General features: G+C 36.4%; 1 protein-coding gene across 1 annotated transcript in view; it reads right to left on the bottom strand.

Moving 5' to 3' along the window:
• Window positions 1-16,327, bottom strand: part of STMN2 (stathmin 2) — a 54,446-nt gene that overhangs the window by 14,873 nt on the left and 23,246 nt on the right. Inside the window, exons 2-3 of the mRNA XM_008584278.1 lie at window positions 10,823-10,918; window positions 4,027-4,199 (exon numbers count right to left, since the gene is read on the bottom strand). Coding sequence (XP_008582500.1) covers window positions 4,027-4,199; window positions 10,823-10,918 — 269 coding nt within the window. The remainder of the gene's footprint in view (window positions 1-4,026; window positions 4,200-10,822; window positions 10,919-16,327) is intronic.

The raw sequence follows: 16,327 nt of genomic DNA, 5'->3' as shown, positions 1-16,327 counted from the left end.
AAAAAAGGAATCTTTAAAAACCCTTAACTTATGGGCCCCTTTCCCCCCCCCCCCCATAAGTTATAGGTTTTTAAATGTTGCTGAGGACTGGGCTCGGTTGGACATGTGTGTATTTTTACAACATACTTTTATTAGCTATTTCTCCTTGATTGGAATGTGAGGTTCAGGAGGGTATCTTTTGTGCCTAGAACAGCACCTGCCACATAGTAAGTGCTTGATAAATATCTGTTGATTAAGTGATTTCCCCTAGACTAGGAATTCTTTGGATTGTAGAGTTTATTTAGTGCAATTTCAGAAGATGCCATTTAGAAATTTATTAACTATAATTTTGTTTTAGGATGAGAGGGTGGAATAAAAAGTCAAAACAAGTTATGCATTGTCACTTTAACATTTGGCCCTGAAAGTTATCATTTATTTCCTTAAAATTATGTATAGAACTGACTACTGCCAGGCACTATTAAACAAAAGACAAACCCTACCTTCACGGAGTTTATAATCTAATGGGAGATATAGAGTTAAATAAATAAATATGCAAATAAGCATATGCTTACCAATTGTGCTAAATGCCACAAAGGAAAACCTGGTACCATGACAGAGAATAAGAGATGAGATCTGAGCTAGGAGAAGTCCCCTCCCACAGGGAGGAATCCACATGGAAATTGAGACCATGTTTAGCCAAGGAAGATAGTGTAAGATTTAAAAGATCTTATTACTTCAGTATGTCCTGAACTTTACCTGAGTTGGTTCTGATAATGTAAAGATTGAAACTATAACATGGAAGTTTCTTTTTAACTTTTTGAGTTTTTATATAAATGTAATTCTTAGAGAATAGATATAAAAAACAGGTAAAGTTGAGTCTGAATAATAATCTGGTATCAATTTGAAAAACTTAGGCCTAAAGTTACCCTTTTATTCACTAGAAGTTTTCTAGTCTAATCATCTGTGTCTGTGCTGTCTCGTTCAGTAGCCACTGGTCACATACACCTATGAAGCACTTGGAATATGGCTAGTATGAATTAAAATGAGTTGTAAGTGTAAAACACACACTGGATCACAAAGACCTAGTATAAACAAAAGAATGTGAAATATTTCATTAATATTTATATATTGATTACATGTTGAAATAATGCTTTGATATTTTTAATAATAAAATATATTATTAAAATTATTTTCACATTTCTTCTTAATTTTTAAAATGTGGCTGCTACAAAATATAAAAATACATATATGTTTCACTTTATATTTCTACTGGACAGTGCTGTTCTACATAGCTGTGTAGACTGCTTTTTAAAATTCTGTTTATATGAGAATAGCCACAGCAGGGCAAAGGAAGAGAATTACATATTGAACAGTGTATGAGCTAAATCATTATTCTAATTGTTATGGTAATAACACTAAACATTTACAGATAAAACTTGTGGACATCTGTAGTTTTCCTTGCCTGAGATCCATTTCTCCTTCTTCTGGTGACAACACTGCGATTTTCTGTGGGGGAACCACCCCTCCACATTTCTTACTCCAGGGATCTTACCTAAACTCCTCTGCAGGTGGTGGTAGGCATGTGATCCAGGCTAGCAAACCAAACTACTACATCCCTTTGGCCACATGACTGGTTCAAAGTTGGCATATGATCCAGGGTCAGGCCACTGAGACTCGATTTTAGGATTTTTGTCAGAACTATTTGGAAGTAGAAGCTCTCTTTCTGCTGAAGTTGCTAAGTTGTAATACAAGTAACTTGTGCCTGGCTGTTTGAAATTAAACTTTCTTGGTAATGAAACCAATTAGATGCAAGAAGAGATGGCAGAAAATGAGTCTTCTGACACTACTGCTTGATCTCCATATAATAATTTTTGCATTGAAAATTTTAACAAATACCAGAAAATTTAATGAAATACTGCTTTTAAGAATTTCTATAGAATATTTTTTTTCTGGGCATCGTGATGCAGAATGATTACATTTGTAAATGTCTTTTAGCCATGTAGCCAATTTTTAGTCAATTCAATTGTTTAAGTATATAATTGTTGATAATTTATTGTTGTCAGGGTGCAGGAATTTTATCAGAATCATGAATTAGTTATCTCAGGGGGTTTTATAAGAATACCCAGTTAATTTTGATCTTCTTTGTGTTCTTTTTTTTCCTTCCATAATTTCCTTCAGATTTAATACATTACCTAGAAGCGTGAGCAATGTCCTAAACCATGATGTTGAAATTTCATTTCTGAGTTTTAATTTCAGCTCAGTCACTGACTTCGTATCCTAATCAAGACACTGCATCTCTATATGTCAACCTCTGACCCACACCTGTACCTATTACTTATCAGATGCCACCACATGGGGCAGAACTGAAATTGCCTACTGAGGTTCTTATCTCTGTTGGCAGCAAAGTTTTGATGGACTATAACTCTGAATAATTTAAAAGATGAGAAGAAAGCTACAAATAACAACAAAAAAAGCTGATAAATGGTTTTTAAAAAAAATTAACTTCCTATACATACACTTGGATTAGTAGCTCAGTCTCCTCCTTTTTGAATCTATAACAACAGTAATTAATAAAATACTATATATTGTAATGTATACATATACATATTGTTGGATACTTGGAGAACCTCACTCAAGTGAAAATGGAAATTGAGATCAGTATGTTGCATATCACGGGAAGAGATTTTTCAACCACAGAGGTTAATATTTTCTTGTTCAGAAAATTTAATTAGAAAGCTTTTAATCTTTGATCCTTGTTATTTGATACTACTTATGTTTGTGCATATATGTGTATGTGTGTACATATATGTATACACATGCCCACCCACAGTTGTGTTTGTCCTGCACTACCTGTTAGAGTCTTTAGGAGAATGACTATCTTCATTCTCCTAATTATCCAACATAGAAGTGTTTAATGGTTGGCTGACTTTTTATAGAACACATCTTCATAAAATAAAAAAGTATGAAAAATGCAAACTTTCCACCCAAATCGCAAGACTGTGCATGAAACATGCCCTTAGTGACTACACAATTCTAAAAATACATCATGAAAAAGTAAGTAGAAAATACAATGCAGGGATGAATTACCTGAAAGAATTCTGTTTTTGGGTGATTGAGAGTACCTTGATGGGATGAACTACCATAACTACCACATGGCTGGGACAGATATATTCAGACATAACTTTTGTCTCTATATATAGAGTCCCTAGAATTTCTGAGTGCCCTCAAATCTTAATACCCTTAGCCATTGGATTGTGGAAAATTAAACATTTGGGAAAAGGAAAGCTCTTTAATACAAGCAGCGGCCAATGGCAAAAGAGAAAAAAATACCATCGAGGCTTAGAAATGAATAGAGGAAGATACCCAAAGATCTTGGAGGAGGTCCTGATCTTGGAAGGACTAACTTCAAGGGCAGGCAGAGAGGCCCTGAGGAGGACAGGGGAAAGCTCCTGGTCTTTGCCCAGGGGGGCAACAACTTTTGGGTAGGAAAGATCTCAGAGGGAAGATCTGGTGGTTGATAATTCCAAGGGAAACCATTCACTATACTTGGTTAAGAACTTAAACTGACTTGTGTGCAATATGCTGTCCACTGTTTTAGTTAGTTGGTTGTACTTGGTGGCAGCAAAGTTTTGATGGGCTGCAATTCCATCAAAGTGGAATCACCACTCCTGCCCCACACCCCCTATACCCCCAGTCCCTGGAGTTACCTAAGGCTGTGCTGTCTCAACAGTGTTCAGGCCTGATGGACTAGGGGAGGGAGACTTTTATGATAGGGGGATCCAAGACAAGGGAAGAAGCCCTATGGCACTGAAGCTCTTTTATTTTCTGAGAGCTCTGGTTTTGGCTAGCCTAAAATCAGCATTAATCTTACCATAATTGAAGCAGATTTTACCCTAACTAGACTGGGGTATTGAAGATCTACACATGTTAGGATGGTGCAGGTTCAGGTGTCATCCCTTCTGCTAGAACCTCTGCTAGAAGTGTGGGCGGTTGGTGGAGGGGAGGATGAGAGGGGAGAGAGAGGAACAAAAATCAACGGAAAATTACCTTTCTTCTTTCCTCTGCAGCCTCCAGTTTTTTCTGGATCTCCTCCAGGGACAGATCTTTCTTCTTTGGAGAAGCTAAAGTTCGTGGGGCTTCTGAGATGGGAGATGGTGGCTTTAAGATCAGCTCAAAAGCCTGGCCAGAGGCACGTTTGTTGATTTGCTTCACTTCCATGTCTGAGAAATGAACATTTGAAAATGTTAATCATACAGAGCTTGAAGCATGGGTTTATTTTAATAATCTGGATTCCAGCAATTGAAAGTAGCATTGTTATTCTGGGAAATAGGAATAAAATGCTGCATGTGATCATTTGCTCTACATTGTTTTGAACATATAAGACTTCTCTCTTCAGTATAACTATGGATATATTTTAACAGAATAAATATTTAAAGCATTGGGAAATTCAAAAATGTTTATAGGGAGTTGAATAATGGTAGGCATACTTGGAAAAAAAGTAGCCTGAATTGATTTTAAACTAAGCTTTATTTTCCTTTTGAACAAATTTAACCTTTGCATGAAAATCAAGTAGCACTGATTATGTTTTTGGAAATTACCATGGTGGGAGTGTTTTTTGGTTAGATGAAAAAAAAAAAGTTTTCCAGTTCTCACATACAATAAGATTATTATATTTACTTTATACATATACCATTTTAATACTCGTATAACCATTCCTGTGGTTGGGAACCACAAGCGCTATGTTAGAACTAATGTAACTCCCTGAACAGGTGGAAATATTTGGCAAGGCTAATGCTAATGTGCAAAGCCTCTGCTCGTTCCTGTCTCACCCTTCAGTATGTTTGTTGTTCTCAGTCATCAAGCGTGTGTAGTGTCCACTCTGGGGACAACATCAGCACTCTGTGATAGGGGTCCTTGTCTTCCAGGCACTTAGTCTCATGGGGACAATAAGACAAGACCACATGATATTATCTTTGCTCCTGTTTTGTTGCTACTTAGAATACTCCAGCATACCTCAGGTGTTGACAGGTGCCAGGATAAGAGGACCGGTGGTTGAGGAGGGAAAAAGGAGGAAATCCTATCATTTATGACAATGTAGATGAACCTGGAGGACATTATACTAAGTGAAATAAGCCAGGCACAGAAAGACAAATACTGCATGGTCTCACTTGTATGTGGAATGTAGAAGCAGAGTAGAACAGTGGTTACCTGGAGCTGGGGGTGGGGGTGGGCATGGAGATTGGGTAGATGTTGGTCATAGGGTACAAAATTTCAGTTAGACAGGAAGGACAAGCTCAAGAGATCTACTGTACAGCATGGTGTGCAACAGTTAATAATAACATACTGTGTTCATGACAAAAATCATTGACAGTAGATTTTAAGTATTCTCACCACAATGAACAAGTATGTGAAGTAATGCATATGCTAATTAGCTTGATTTAGCCATTTCACAATGTTTGCATATTTCAAAACATATTGTATACCAGAAATATATACAATTTTTATCTGTCAATTAAAAAAAAACCTGAAGAATGTTTGGCCATATTTTCCTTAGTGGCTTATGTGGTAAAGATAGGCAGATTATAAGACCCCCAAATTTTAACCCTGCATAACATGATTTATAATACAAAGTAATATAATTTACAATATAAAAGAGTCAGCCAGAATCTGCTAGGACATTTATAATTACACAACTCACAACTTAGTAAAATATAATGATTAAAAAAAAAAAAACCCTCCTGGTCAGCCCTCATCTTTAGATGAATATTCTCTGTTTTGAGCCCCACGCTGCAATTCTCTGATTTCAGCCTATTTGTTCTCATTTGCAGCTGCAATGCTCTGATTTCAGCCCACTGGTTCTTGTTTGCAATTAGAACCTGCCCAAGATTAGGTCATTCTCTGCTGTGCATCCCCATTTTTCACATATTTGAAAACAGTTATGATGTTCCATTTCAAGTTTTTCCTTCAGGCTAAACATCCTCAGTGCCCTACAGTGGGATAGTGAAAGGCTGTGTAATGGGCACAAAAGTCCAGAGAGATAGGAAAATAAGCCCTACAGGTGTACAGATGACTCAGAATTCTATAATCAGTAATGTTTTACTGCATGAAACCAAGCGTCTGGAAGAGAGGAGCTCAAATGTGCACGTCACAAAGAAATGATTAATTTTTGCAGTGATGAATAGGCTAATTACCCTGAATAGATCATCACTCATTGTATACATGTATTGAAATAAAACTCTGTACCCCATAAATATGTACAATCAATATGTTTCAATAAAAAAACTTAAAAAGAAACACTACTTCTAGGTCTTTACCATAGCATTGCTCCCTAACCTCTAAGTGCTCTCTAATTTATTAGTGTCCTTTTTAAATTGTAGCAACCAAGCTAGCCAGGTCTTCAGGCCAGTTCTGACCAGAGCAGAGCAGAGAAGAAATATACTTCTCTTGATGTGAAGATTATGCTTCCATTAATGTTCTAGCAGCCTGGTTAGTGCACATCGAGGTGAAGGTCAAGAAAAACCCCAGCTAACAGGAATTGATCTTAGATCCTTAAATGCTAATAGATAATGCAGACAAAGCTAATTCAGTAAGCATACTGGAAATGATGTGGGTGTTTTTTGCCCCACAAATGTAAAAATACTTTAAATTTTCCTGAAGGCATCCAAGATTATACTTATGATTTAAATACAACTCTATAAAAATTATGTAAACCTATTTTTATGCCAGTACCATGCTGTTTTGATTACTGTAGCTTTATAGTATATTTTGAAGTCAGAAAGTATGATGCCTCCAACTTTGTTCTTTTTGTTCAAAATTGCTTTAGCTATACAGGTTCTCTTATGGTTCTACACAAATTTTAAGATTTTTTTTTCTATTTCTGTGAAGAATGCCACTGGTATTTAAATAGGGAATGTGTAGATTATTTTGGGTAATATACACATTTTGATTATATTAATTCTCCCAACCCATGAACATGAGCTATCTTTCCATTTATTTGTGTCCTCTTCAGTTTTTCACACTAGTGTTTTGTATTTTTCATTGTAGAGGTCTTTCACCTCCTTGGTTAAGTTTTCTCCTAGGTATTTCATGTTTTTTTTTTTGGTAGCTATTGCGAATACAATTACTTTCTTGATTTCTTCTTCAGCTATTTCTTTACTGGTGTGTAGGAGGGCTATTGATTTTTGTGTGTTGAGACCAATGAAACAGAATAGAGAGCCCAGAAATAAACCCACACACTTACAGTAAACTGATTTTTCACAAAGGTGTCAATAATATACAGTGGGGAAAGGACAGTTTCTTCAATAAATAGTGCTGGGAAAATTGAATGTCCACATGCAGAGATTGAAACTGGACCTCTGTGTATGCCTCACCATACACAAAAATCAACTCAAAATGGGTTAAAGACCTGAACTTAAGAAACTACTGGAAGAAAACACAAGGGAAACACTACACAAAATGGGAGTGGGTAGCACTTTTTTGAGTGATACCAGAAAGGCACAGGCAACTAAAGCAAAAATACATAAGTGGGACTGCATTGAACTGAAAAACTTCTGCATAGCAAGGGACATTAACAACAAAGAGACAACCTACAGAATGGGAAAAAGTGTTTGCAAACTACACACCAGACAAGGGGCTAATATCTGGAATATATAAGAAACTCAAAGAACTCCACAGCATAAAAACAAATAACGCAATTAAAAAATGGGCAAAGGACCTGAACAGACATTTCTCAAAAGGAGATGTACAAATGACCAACAAACACATAAAAAAGTGCTCAAAATCACTAATCATCAGGGAAGTGCAAGTTAAAACCACAATGAGCTATCATCTCACTCCAGTTAGAATGGCTATTATCAACAAGACAGAAAATAACAAATTCTGTTGAGGATTCAGAGAAAAGGGAACCCTTCTATATTGTTGGTGGGAATGTAAATTGGCACAGCCATTGCAGAAAACAGGAGGGAGGTTCCTCAGAGAACTAAAAATAGATCTACCTTATGATCCAGCTATCCCATTAGGATAGCTGGATCATAAGGTAGATCTATTTTTTTATACCCAAAGGAAATGAAATCGGTATATCAAAAAGACACCTCTCATGTTCATCGCAACACTATTTACAGTAGCCAAGAGATGGAATCAACCTAATGCCTATCAATGCAAGAATAGATTAAAAAAAACAGTGGTACACACACACACACACACACACACACACACACACAGTGGAATACTATTCAACTGTAAAAAGAAATGATATCCTATCATTTACAGCAAAATGGATGGAACTGGCAATCATCATGTTAAGTGAAGTGAGTCAGGCACAGAAAGACAAATACCACATGGTCTCACTCACATGTTGAATTACAAAAAAAAAAAAAAAAGTGGTTCTCATAGAAGTAGAGAGTAGAGAGAATAGAATAATGGTCACCAGACGCTGAGAAGGGAGGGGGGTCAGGGAGAGGAGAAATAGTGGACTAACAGGTACAAAACTATGCTATCTACTGTAAGTGAATCATTGTGCAGTGTACGTATGAAACAGCACATTGTACCCCACAAATATATACAAGTAAATGTTAAAATAAAATTTTATGGTTTTTTTTTTTTTTTTTTTTTTTTTTTTTTTTTTTTTTTTTTTTTTTTTTTTTTTTTTTTTTTTTTTTTTTTTTTTTTTTTTTTTTTTTTTTGCAGCTGGCCGGTACAGGGATCTGAACCCTTGACCTTGGTGTTAGAACACCAGAATAAAAATTTAAAAAATTACTATGAATTATCAGAAAACTCAGAGATGTTAATAAACTGGTATGGGCTGGCATAGAAAAGGAGATTATTATAGTATAGCATTTAGGGGGAAAAACCCTTAAAATCTTACTGAAACGTAAATAAAATCTCTAGAAACTAAAAAAAAAATCCTTCCTATGGAAAAGGATTACAAGAGAACACAGGCAAACAAAAACAGATTATTTGATAAGGTGATGGAATTTTAAATGGCTCAGGTTAGAGTCTCTGGAATCAGAACTATCTGTATTTGTCTCCAAATAGTAAGTACTTCTTATGAGCTGCATGATTGCGTGATACTGGGAGAGTTAAATTCTTTAAGCTTTCATTTCCTCATCTAAAAGATGGAGATAAAAAGAACATCTTCCTCATAAGATTGTTGTTAAGATTAAAAAATAAAAGATACCGAATGGAAAGCACTGTGTTTATAAATCTAAACAATAATAATAATAATAAAAATTATTAATTCTTGTTATAATCTTTGCGATAAACATTCATATTATTATCTAACAGAAATACAGGCCAACTTAAAGACTTTGGAAATCTGCAACTCTCTAGTGATTCTTTTAGGAAGCAGCGCACGAGCAATATTGACTTGTCTATTCAGCTTCTAAGACTCAGCTCGTACACAACTTTGGACTTTGTTCTCCTTTCCTCGGTCCCTAAACCAGCAGAAACTGTCCCTGTCTTCTACTTCTGATTATTTGTATATATTGTAAGACTCTTCTACTAAGACCTGTGTTCCTTGAAGGTAAGGATGATGCTATATTCAACTTTGGACCCACAGAGATAACACATGATTAGATATAAGAGTCTCGTAAGAAACATAGCTTGGTTCCTAGTTGCAGCTACATCTAGCAGATAAAGTTCTGTTTAGTGTATTTGTTGACTGAATGAACTTATAGAAAGTAAACATTGGGAGTGAAGAGTGAGTTCTAATGAAAGTTTTGGTAGGAAACTGAAACCCCTTCACACAGAGAGCATTTCCTTATGAAACAGTTAATTAGGACTTAGATGCTTAGGTCATAATAGAACAACTTTGGAAAGAAAATGCCTTTGAGTACTCGAATAGGCTTTAAAGGCACACAAGGGGTTAACTACTGCAAAGTTCCTTTGCCTTGTCTTTAACGTCTTTTTTTACATATGTGAAAAAGAAAAATAATTGTGAGCCCAAGAGTTCACAAAATATGCCTCAGCTAAATCTAGTATACATATAACTGTATCAAACATTTTCATTACATTGATTGAATTAGGTGAGGATGATATTGTTGATAATGATAGCTATCACTGTTGAGTGCTTACAAGGGGCCAGGATAAGGGGTGAGTGTTTGACTTGCATTAAACCACAGAAACCTCACAACAATCCTGGAAGGAGGATGCTGGAGTTAAATGAAGCTCAGAGAATTGAAGTCTCCACTTGCCCAAAGTCACAAGGATAGTGGCGGAGCCAGAAAGGAAACCACATTAAGCATAATGAATCAGAATAAATCAAATCTAAAGCGTTGCACTTCAGTAAAGTTCATTGCCATACCAACTCTTTAGGCTTTTCTTTTTAAACCCTCTTTATCTGGGGCCTCAGTTATAAGTCAGTTTTATTTTAAGTCTGCTATTATTATTATTAGCTTGTTGACATGCATACACAAAATATGAGAACATTATAAAAACTACAATAGAGCAAAAAACAGTGATGGCTGTGACTTTCTCTTTTGAGTTTTCTAAGTATAAAGTATTTTCTTGCAAATTATGATCTACTGTAGTTACAGCTTAGCTTATCATATTTTTTTTTCAAAGAAAAGCCTTAGATGTATTGTGGATATTGATGTGCTGGATGTTGCTGCTAATAAGAAAAACCATGTTTGTTAAGAGACTTTAATATGTTGTTATTAGCACCAAACTCAAACTGTTTTGAGCAACAGGCAGTCAATGAGACCTAATAGCTAGACACAGCAAGTCAATAGTGAGATTTGCAAAATATTGATTTAATTATACCAGGAGCCATGAGTGAGAAACAAATACATGCAAGCTTTTCCAAATGATCTAGCTAGCAGGGGCCTTTCTGTCGTAGGTGACTCACCATCATAAGTATAGATGTTGATGTTGCGAGGTTCCGGGTAAAAGCAAGAGCAGATCAGTGACAGCATGGAGAGCTCCTTCATTTTTTCTTTGTAGGCTGAAACGAAAGACTCAAAGTTAGTTTCTTCCATTTTCTGAATTTCCACTTACTGCTTCTTTTAATTTGAATAATAATTATAGCCTCCTGCAGAATGAATATTACCAGATAAACTGCTTTGCTTTCTTTCACAAAATATGAATGAATGCAAGATATCAACAGAATTCTGAAGTGCATATTCCTTATTGCAGAGGACGTGAATTGCGTATTATGGCAGGTTAGATAACAAACGAGAGAAGGGAGTTACAGGATGAAAGGAAGTTAGAAAGAATTAAGATTCAGCAGGACAGGAGAGAGAGATAGGAAAGATATGGAGGAAGAGAAAACAGGCAAATTAGCAAAGAGACAGGCCCATTCTAGTAAATGTGCATGCAGGTCTATTGTTCGTAGTAAGATTCAGGAAGGTTCCATTGCTGGTTCAGCCTGAATCGCCACATACTCATTTGGGGATAGTCAGAGAACTCATCAGGATAGTTATTAAGCAGGTACATCCTTCAGGGACCTATATTGTTGCTTTCTCTCTTTTCCCTAAGTGCATTTTCTTATTTCTCCCTCTACATGCGCATCAAAACCCAGATCTGAGATCTGATAAAGATCTCCTTCCCTCCATGCGTAACCCAGTTTGGGTGCCAATTTTGTCAAGCAGCTGCAGGAGTTTGGATTGTGACCTGTGTGCTCCTTCACCACCCCTGTCCCCATTTCAGATTCCCCTTTCTCTTCTAGGAGGCCCCCAGCCCGGTGAAATTTGGGGAGCATCGTTTTAGTGGGACAAGTGTCACCAAACCAGTAGATGGGGATAAGGAGGTGGGATCTGCTCACTCTTGTTGATCATTTAATTGTTGAAATTAGTAAATCATGAAAAATGGAAGAAAAATGATAGGAATATTGTGAATTAACTTATGACAAAGTATAAATAGATGACTATGGCCTGACATATTGAAACTCACAGGTAACATTTGCCCCTTGCAGAGTCTTTTGATCATTACTGTAACCCAAGAGAAAGTGGGTACCTTGAAAAGGAGGGAATTCCCAGAAGATGAGTTTGGGATTATTGACAGGTGCATTTTTTGTTGGCCAGCAAAGAAAAGATTCAACACCTGAATGCTTTAGAATCACAGAATGTTAGATTGGGGAGTTTCTAAGAGATTGCTTAGTCAACTGTTCACCACCCCACTGCCAATTTTAAAACTGAGGAAAATGACTGAGCCCCACAGAGGCCAAAGTCACAAGTGGCCAGTGACAAAAATGGGGCCTCTGGATAAAATGCAGTAAATCAGTTTATCTCAAGACTGCCAAGAGGCCTTCTTCTAGCTCAATTTTCAGGATGAGGTTCAATGTGTCAACAGGACTGGGGATATTTGCATATATTTGAACCAGATGCAAAGTTCAAATACTGTCAATTGCCTATGGTTCAACCTAACGTATCCCAGAGGCTATGCTTGAAGAACCTCTCCCCGTTTAGTTTATTTTCTTAAAATAAGCAACACAATTTTTCATGTGCCATAGAAGTCCTGGCAACACCCATTCTTAGTAATGCCTTACGGTTTTAGAAGACTGACTATATTTTTTTTTGTATAATTTATTTGGTTAATGAAATTATGCCATTTATAAAAGCTCAAGCAGATCTTTATATGGACATTCAGCATGAATCACAATTTCTGCCAGAGGATAAAACATTTGGAGGTTTAATACATTGGATTCCATGAACTAACTGAAAACAACAACAGCAAGGCTTTGTGGGCTGGTACCTATTTTGGTAGAGAATGCAATATGGTATCCAAAACATTTTGTAAAGTTAAACACTTATTAGAAGCACATGAAGCATATTGGATACCAACTTTATTAAGAAGGGCCACTCCAAACATAAAAATAAAACAAAAGATTTTCCATCTTGTAACATAATAACAGATTAAAGTTATAGAAGAATATGAATTTTTACTGAAAAGAATACTCCTCAACATCTGTCATTTGGAAATGAAATTCAGTAATTTTCAGTAATGCCACTGCTGTAATTATGCTGACAAGCTAACGAAGAGAGGGGAGTGTAGAGATTGTCAGGGACCAACACACGTAGAGCCCTATGTGCAATAAATAACCATTACTGTTACGGCCTGAATGTTTGTGTCCCTGCCCCCCACCCCCAAACACCCATGTTTAAACCTAATCCCCAAGGTGATGGTATTTAGAGCGGAGCCTTTGGGAAGTAATTAGGTCATGAAGATGGAGTCCTCATGAGTGGGATTAGTGTCCTTACAAGAGATCCTAGAGAGCTAGCTCAATCTCTTTCTGCCGCATGAGGATACAATGAGAAGTGGACAATCTGCAACCCCAAGGAGGGCCCTCACTAGAACTCAACCATGCTGGCACCCTGATTTTGGACTTCCAGCCTACAGAATTGGGAGAAATAAATTTCTGTTGTTTGTAAGCCACCTAGTCTATGGTACTTTGTTATAGCAGCCTGAATGAACTAAGATGACTCTTAGATGGTCTGGGGACAAAACCCAGTTGAACACTATGGGTGATTCCTTTAACAGCATCCCTACCTTGGCTATTATTTTTATCAAGGGCTATAACTCTACATTGTATGACCCTACCCAGTGGCAGCCATTACACAGATTTTCATTGATATAGGTGCTTGCATGTTAGGGTGCTCTTAAAACCAGCTGCAAACACAGCCCAAGCAAACCCTGATTGTTTCCCTGCAGCAAAGGCATATTCTGTGAAGAAGGGTTTCCTCTTCACTTGGTGCCATTGCCCCAAATTTCCCCAGGCGGCACTGCCCTTCCTGCTCCCCTTTGCTCATCTAAAGCCTTCCCGAAATTTGAGTCCTAATTCAGATCCCCCCCTCCTCAGTGCTTCTCTCTCTTAGGGGGCTACCCATACTGATCTCTTACTACCTTTAGAACACAATCTTGATTATACACTGTTTAGGGCCATTCACTACTGCTTGTCTGATAAATAATTTTTGTTAACTGAACTAGAAGCTCTTTGAAGGCAAATATTACATCTTACTCATATATTAAATAATTCACAGCATAGTTCTAGATGGAATAGAAAGTAATTGCTCAATAAATAGCTGTTGGCTGTTGTGTTCATTGCTTTTAAAACAATTTTTAAATTAACAAGTATTTATGATCACCGCCTATGGGCAGGAGTTTCTGTGAGGCATTATGGAATTACAAAGAGATGTAAGAATATCCTTAAACCCCTATTCTTAAGAAGCTTTCCAGTCAGGGAGGTGAAGTATATGAACATAAAAATGGATAAAAACAGATACAAAATAAGATGAGTTCAAATGGGGGCAGAAATAATTTATGTTAGAAGTTCACAAGAACCTCAAAATGGGAGGTAGGGAGGGTGGTCAGGAATGGCTTCACGTTTAGGGTTGCCTGATTTAGTAAATAAAATACAGGCCACCCACTTAAATTTCAATCCAAATATTGCCTGGGGTGTACTAAAAATCATCTGTTGTTTTTCTGAAATTCAAATTTAACTGGGTGTCTTGTATTTTATATGGCAACCAGAACAAGCGGACCTGGATTATAAAGATTGAATAGTGTTGAGGAAAGTAAGGGAGGAGAAGGTGTATTTATTAGTGTTGACATGGAAATAGGGTTCTAAAGAGACTACATGGAAAGTTTTTATGGGTAGGGCAGTGAGTTCACATAAGGAATGACAACTTGTTCCAAGTAGTACCCCTCACTTCATGGCCTTTATGGATGGCATTATCTGTGCTCCAGAGGACAGACTTTTCATAGATTAAACTGCAATGGGGTTTTCAGGAGTCATGTCCTGACAGTAAGTCTTCCTGAGGGGTCAATTTTTCTCCAAGATTTTCAGTAAGATATTTTGAATTTTTGTTCATGTAAAAGGTTTATGATTTAAAACATTATGTTTTCATTAAAAAAAATGGGTATATTTTGTGCTACAAGGTCAAAGTATCATGAATTTTAAACATATAAACTTAAAAGAAATTTAGTCTTGAGAGTGCAGTTGTGAGCTCCCCTTAGGAATATTTTTGCAAGAGAGTTCCAGAAGCACAGAGGTCGCAATGGATAGACTAGTTGTACATATTGGTTTGCCCACATAATTCTGGTTTCCAGTTTTTGCCCATTAACAACAGTCCTTTTCACTGTCAAAAGTGTCCCAGTTTGGCCATTATGATCATTCCAGCAATAGGGAGCCACTGAACATTTTGAAAGGCGGGGTTACCTCATAAAAACCTCTTAGAAAGATTTATCTGGCCATTTTATGCACAAAAGACATGTCACCAGGAAGCAAATTTAAGACAATAATGAATAAAGTTCAGCAGGGAATGTGGTATGGCTTAGGAAAATAGTAGTGCAAAGAGAAAAAAAAAAGGAAGGTGCAAGAAACTTTAAAACAAAAGAAGTGATAGGAAATAACAACAAAATTTGGTGCCAAGCATTTAGAGAGTGCAGAGGGGAGAAAGCAAGAGATCCACGTGGATGGGTGGTCAAATGAAGCTTTCCAGAGAAAATGTCACTAAAGCTGAGGCTAGTAGGATGGATTGGATTTGCAGAAAATTGAGCGTGGGTTGAGGCACTGACATAGAAATAATTTGAATAAAAAAAAAAATTTATAATAAATGAATCCCAAGCAAATGTGAAGGGCTATGAGAAACATGCTAATAAGATTTTACTATTGATATTTCATACTTTGAATTGATAATCATTTTTGTCATTGTTTTTTGGAAAACAGCATACATTGATCTTTTGACTACACCCCAACACTAAGCAGAATTGTATGCATGTTTGTAAGGATGTAGGTGATAGGTAATTTCATATAATATTTTAAATAGTTGATTGCATTTGCTATTAACTATTATTGTTTGCAAGTAATAGCATTTCTGTAGTGAATTTATTTAAAATTCAACCCACACAAAGTATACTGATTCTACACCAAGTCACTTAACCTAATGATGTATGAACACTGTTTGTTTCTATTCTCCCTACAGCTACACTAACCCATGAATAGTGGTAAAGGTTGCTGTTTGCTGAGCACAAATAATGTACTAAGCTATTTGCATTCACTTTCTCATTTAATCATCTCAATAATGCTATGAGAAAGGGACTATAATCAGTTTAAATATACAGAGGAAGAAAAAAAGACTCAGAGAGCTTGAGTAATTTGCACAAAGTCCAGTGGATCATACAGTGTGGGGTTCAGTTTGAATGTAGGCCTGACTGTACATGTCTTTCTCTTAACACCGTTTACTTCCCCAACAATTTAGTCTGATGTTTTACAAACATCTTCACTGTCCACATATGTTTCTAATAAGAAAATAGTTATTAAAATAATTACATTATTTTCTTATTGATTTTTTACATTATTAATTGATTTTTAAAATGAAGTGTCCAAGAGTTTTTTTTTTTTTTTTCCTTTTTT

The sequence above is a fragment of the Galeopterus variegatus genome, unplaced genomic scaffold (assembly GCF_000696425.1).
Source record: "Galeopterus variegatus unplaced genomic scaffold, G_variegatus-3.0.2 Scaffold3203, whole genome shotgun sequence".
NCBI lineage: Eukaryota > Metazoa > Chordata > Mammalia > Dermoptera > Cynocephalidae > Galeopterus > Galeopterus variegatus.
The sequence above is the reverse complement of the archived record's forward strand: the minus strand, read 5'-3'. Positions and strand labels throughout refer to the sequence as shown.